The 5593-nt window shown below is 31.2% G+C and overlaps 1 protein-coding gene across 1 annotated transcript; it reads right to left on the bottom strand.

The window, feature by feature from the left end:
• Positions 1 to 1733: 1733 nt before the first annotated feature.
• On the bottom strand, positions 1734 to 4625 carry LOC146901248 (transcription factor bHLH18-like). The gene is made up of 5 exons (XM_085731796.1): positions 4458 to 4625; positions 4286 to 4368; positions 3694 to 4110; positions 2905 to 3300; positions 1734 to 2065 (listed from the first exon to the last, which is right to left on the bottom strand). The coding sequence occupies exons 2-5, from the start codon at positions 4328 to 4330 to the stop codon at positions 1991 to 1993; spliced, it is 933 nt and encodes a 310-aa protein (XP_085587922.1). The 5' UTR covers positions 4331 to 4368; positions 4458 to 4625; the 3' UTR covers positions 1734 to 1990.
• Between the last annotated feature and the right edge of the window lie 968 nt (positions 4626 to 5593).

The raw sequence follows: 5593 nt of genomic DNA on the forward strand, positions 1-5593 counted from the left end.
TATATGAGTAATCTCACTTATATGTTGCTCGCATTTACAATGTGGAATTTTAACTCACACTTGACACATTAACATCTCTCCATTAAGTGTCTGGAATTCCGTGTCCATGATCCACTACCAAGAATCACTCCCGCTACTCCACAATATTGAACCGGGATGTGATACCACCATTGGAATTTCTAGAGGAGCCTACACTGGTGTAGATCGACAATTTGGAGAAAGAACAACCACGCAAGTGAAAATGATACCACCATATCTTCATCCAAAACTTCAAGGCTTACAAATAAGATTTTTGTTAATTGACACTTGATACATCGCAACATTCTCTCCCTCAAATATGACGAAAATCTAGCCCGTGCTTGGCACGGGTGTCCATACTAGTTGAATATATATATACGATGACAAAAATATGTATAATAAATGTGTTATGTTATAGATGAATATGAAACATCATAAAAAAAAATCCTGAAATGGGATGAGAGACCAAAATTTTGAAAGAAAAAAAAGTTAAATAGAGGGAAAAAAATTGATTTTTAAAGTAAGAAGACCAAAACTTCATTTTTTTAAAAAAAATAACTGCAGAACAACAAATACATTTAAGCCAAATAAAAAATACCGAGTTTGAAATTTAGACTATCGAATTTTGATCAACTATCACATATATGCTGATTATTTAAATGCGTCAAATTATGATGAGAGACAATCCTTCTTTAAGGTTGTATGTTAACAAGACCCATTAAAAAAAATACACACACACAAATAAGGTTGTATGTTAACAAGACCCATTAAAAACAATACACACACAAATGAGACTAAATCATTAATTCCTTTAGAGATTAAATCATTTAGAGATTAAATCATTGAATAAACTAAAATAAAAATCAATAAAATTTAGTTTATTTTGGATAAAATTCTAAAATATATTAATTCCTTACACGATCCGTCTCGTATTAGGTGTCATCTTTCCTATTTTTTCTTGTCTCAAATAGTTTTTTGGACAATTTTATAATACCAATACAACAATTTTTTTCACTAACATACATTTATATATTGAATTTCAATCATCTATAACTACTCCACTAAATATAATTAATAAGAGTGTTTTAGTAAAATCAACATTATTAATCATTTTATTAATAACCATGTAAAATTCAAATGAGACTGAGACGGATGGAGTATTTTCTGAATTTTGATTGTATAGCCTTGTGCAATTAGTCACATTAAGTCACAGTAGAGCATTAAAAAAGGAAACTCATTTTTTGGTACTTAATGGATCTCGTATGTACACATCTCTCATTAATAATTTTTAATAGTAGCATCTAATAAACACTCAGTTTCTGAAACCCAACAATTCACACGAATTTCTTAAACATGATTCATGAATCATTTATCAATAATTTTGTAACATTTCATTTCAATATTTTAATTTATAAAAGGAGTGAAACTCACATAGAGGGAGGATACTTATTTGAGACGCTCTTTTCTTCACAATGAAAATACCTATTATATACCAATATTTATGGAGTTAGGATCTTCCATTGTAGATGGTTTTACTACATCCATATTTTGTATCATCTCCGTCTCACAATAAGTGTTCTCTTTCCTAAAAAAAAACTTCTCAAATTATTTGTCCATTTTAGAAAATCAATACAACAATTATTACTTTTTTCCACTAACATACTCTTATTCAATCATTTCAATCATCTATGACTACTCCACCGACCATAAGGATATTTTAACAAATGATACACATTTTACCATTAAAATCAATATCACTAATCATTTCTTTAACAACCATATAAAACTCAAATAGGACACATATTATAAGATATAGAGGAAGTAATAAAATATGCGGCTATAAATGCGCATTGATCGGCTCGCCCTCAAGGTATGAACTGGTCCAAACAAGTTTACTGCGTGTACATGATTTCCTATTCCCACGTCGCAACTTATCACTGAATTCATGATCTCATCTTACACACACAACAATCTAATTCAATTGCACCAGTCCAACTCTCAGTTTTTTTGCCAGTTTCTGGATGCTCATGTTCAATTCATTCTCCATCTGCCAAACACCATAAAGACACAATTACGTCAATTCTGAGTCCATAGTGATGACATATTACTCTCTTATAAAAAAATATACACAACAAATGATGAGACATTGCTCTCCTTACCACCATTACCATTACCCAAAGCATTAATACATCGATCGATCGTATATGAGTCCTCTAACTTTTGTGATGTTCAAATCCATTTTTTAATATGAAATTACTACTCACACTTAACAATCTCTCCTTCAAGTGTGAGTCCATTCACTCATCTAAGTATATGATTTCCTTGCAAACTAAAACTTTTTCATTCACATTCATTTGCAACACCGTTAATACAACATCAACGAGACACACCAATTGACCACAACACATTGTTAAAAAAATGGTATACTATTGACCATGATACCATTATTGGATCCTTACGAAAAACTAAAAACACCGAGTAATATTACATTGAACTTTAAGCAACCAAGTCAATTTGACACTACATTTTAACAAAAACACTCTTAAGACATTATGTTGGTCAGCTGTTTTTAATTAGCATGCAAGGTTCCACCAGAAATTGATTTCCATCTCTCACGATTTTTTGTATTCCTAGTCAACACATCAATAAAAATTGCATTAAGATTGGACAGTAAAAAAATATTTTCGTAAAATCCAAAATATTAAGTTTAAAATTTGAATCGTTCAATTTTGATCAAACAACCACAAATACGCAAACATCATGAATGGATGCAATCCAACAGGAGGGAATCCATATCCCTCTCCTGCTAAACACATTTTATGACATTTTTATTTATCGAAAGTAGTATCATTATCATAACCATATAGTCCTTAATTAAAAATGTACCTGAGCAATGATGGTTATGGCCAAAGCAGTGGAACCAAATGAAAAGGAACTGGCATTGATAACCAAGAGACCAAGTTTCTCTATTTCTCTATATACATTCCCCATCACTGCCTTATCTTTCTCACAGAGGATCCTAATCAGCACATTCTTCCCCGACAAACTAGCTTTAACTTCAGGTAGTGACAGATTTGTTTTTGATGTTTCATCAGAGTTTCCATTACATGAATTTGAGGAAGTGTCCGAAACATTGACATCCGCAGACAGTTCAGACAATTTCTTCACAACCGTAACCGGTTCTACACTTTTGCTTTTGCTTTGCTCCTCCAACAGTTTTACTTGTTCCTTAAGCTCCTTCACATACTTTATAGCATCACCCAACACTGAGGCCTTGTCCATCTACAAACATATGGAGTACATTATTAGTATAGTTTAATTTTGTTACGCCGTCAATAAATCGCAATCAATCACATGTGTCAATGTGATTGTAGTTTAATTTTGATACGCCAAATCACAATCAATCATGTGTGTCAACGTGATTTTAGAAGTAATCACGAGAATAAAGTCAAATGTTTCTGATGATAAGATTAAAAGTCAAACTTTTTTAATTATCGAACGATTATGATTGATCCGATTGACGCACAATCTAAAAAATCTTTACATTATGAATGAATATAAATTAAATCTTAAAGAAAAAAAAACTTAGTAATCAAATTGTATATGAATTGAATCATATTAGCATACCCACAAAAATATAGTTCGAGTCAAATGTGTATAAATTGAAAAATGAACCTTTTTGAGGTTTGGAATAAGGGCTGAAAGAGCTATGAACTGTTGGCTAATCTTTTCTCTCCTTATTCTCTCAGCAATTATATGATCCGGTGTGTGATGAGTTGTAGATTTGGAAAGTGAACCGTTCTTCTTGTTGCTCTCCTGATTTTTTACACGTCTTGGTCCATTCTTTGAGTTCACAACTTTGGTTTTTGACCTCAAGGTTGGTACAACCTTCATTGGCGGTGGATTCTCGTTTTCAAACGAAAGAACAAATGGAGCTGTTTTTTGTGAGAGATGTTCTGTTTTGACATAGCTTGAACTGCAAGTAGTAGTAGTTTTGAGTAATTTTGAAGGCCTTTCTAAGTTACTCTCTAAACTACCAACAATTTCCGCGTTTATGCTTGATTGGTTGATGAAACTGTAATCATTTGGTTCCTGGAAAAATATAAGGAAAGTTGAACAAAGGAGTTTGCTAATTCACAAAAACTATATAAATTTTAGATTCATTGTATGTGATTTATAATAAAGAAATACCACAAACATCATCAATTGAACGAATCTAAAATATAAGTTAATTCGAAGACAAACTTATTGTGTAATATGATATTACCATATCACACAACCAATTAGTCCATGATTCCTCCATTGAAGTCATATGCTTGTTATTTGCAAGCAAGCCAAGAATCAATTATGCTGAAAGAAATGAAAAATTGGTGATATGATTTGATATTAAGAAAATACTATACGATTGATACATTCTAAGAGAAAATGAAATTTATTACCTCCCCTGGCTCTAGCTGAATAGCACAATCTAGTCTAGTCTAGAAAAGAATAAGTTATTTCGTTTGCCTTCATTCATATAAACAGCACCCACATTAGGAATTTATGACAAGTTTTTTCGGCATATTTTTGGATGTGAGGACAGATGGATTTGGAAATGAGTGAGGGATCATACTATCACGTCACGTGTTACTCAATTTAGGGTCTGTTTGGTAAGGCCACCAAAAGAGCTTATAGCTTATAAGCTCATTTGACAAAAAAAACTCTGTTTGGTAACTTTTTTTACAATGAGCTTATAGCTTATTTCACGAATTTCAACGAGCTTATAAGCTATTTTTCAGAAGCTACTCCAAGTAGCGTTTGAGCTTATAGCTTATAGCTTTTTGTTTTTTCTTCCATTATTACCCTTGTTATTTTAATTAAAACCCAACTTTACCCTTTATATATTAAAACACATTTATTACGTTTCAATGCTTTGCCTCTATATTTTTTTCCCTGCGTTTCCAGTTCTTATGTATATTACGTCTTCATTTTAACATCAAATTTTCATTAAAATAACTGAAATGGAATATTACGTTCTTATGTATATTATGTATATTACGTTCTTATGTATATTATCTATATTGCGTTTTCAGTTTTTCTTGTAGTAACAATTTTCATTTTAACATCAAATTTTATACTTTATTTTTTTAAAGAAACTTTATACTTGAATTTTTTTGTAAAGTATAAAAACTGAATTGGAATAAATGTTATATGAATTAATAATGTCCTTTTATGTAATTTTACATTTATCAGCTAGTTCAACCGCTATTTTTACCAAACACTTTAATTAGCTTATCAGCTATAAGCTATCAGCTAGCTTATCAGCTAAAAGCTATCAGCTAGCTTATCAGCTAGCTTATAAGCTATCCGCTATTTTTACCAAACAGAGCCTTAGTATTTGAGAAAGTTTGCTAATATAACAATTTTAACTTTAGTTCTATGATGGTAGTGAGTAACTAGGGAATGTGTCATGGCATTATCGAAGATTCTATTTATGATACTACCTCCGTCCCTAATTATAAGACCCTTTTGAGAAATTTTTTTGTCCCTTTTTATAAGACCCCTTTGCTATTTCCAACTACATTAATTATTTCTT

The sequence above is a fragment of the Medicago sativa genome, chromosome 8 (genome assembly GCF_051527215.1).
Source record: "Medicago sativa cultivar Bolivia chromosome 8, Bolivia_mono, whole genome shotgun sequence".
Classification (NCBI taxonomy): Eukaryota; Viridiplantae; Streptophyta; class Magnoliopsida; order Fabales; family Fabaceae; genus Medicago; species Medicago sativa.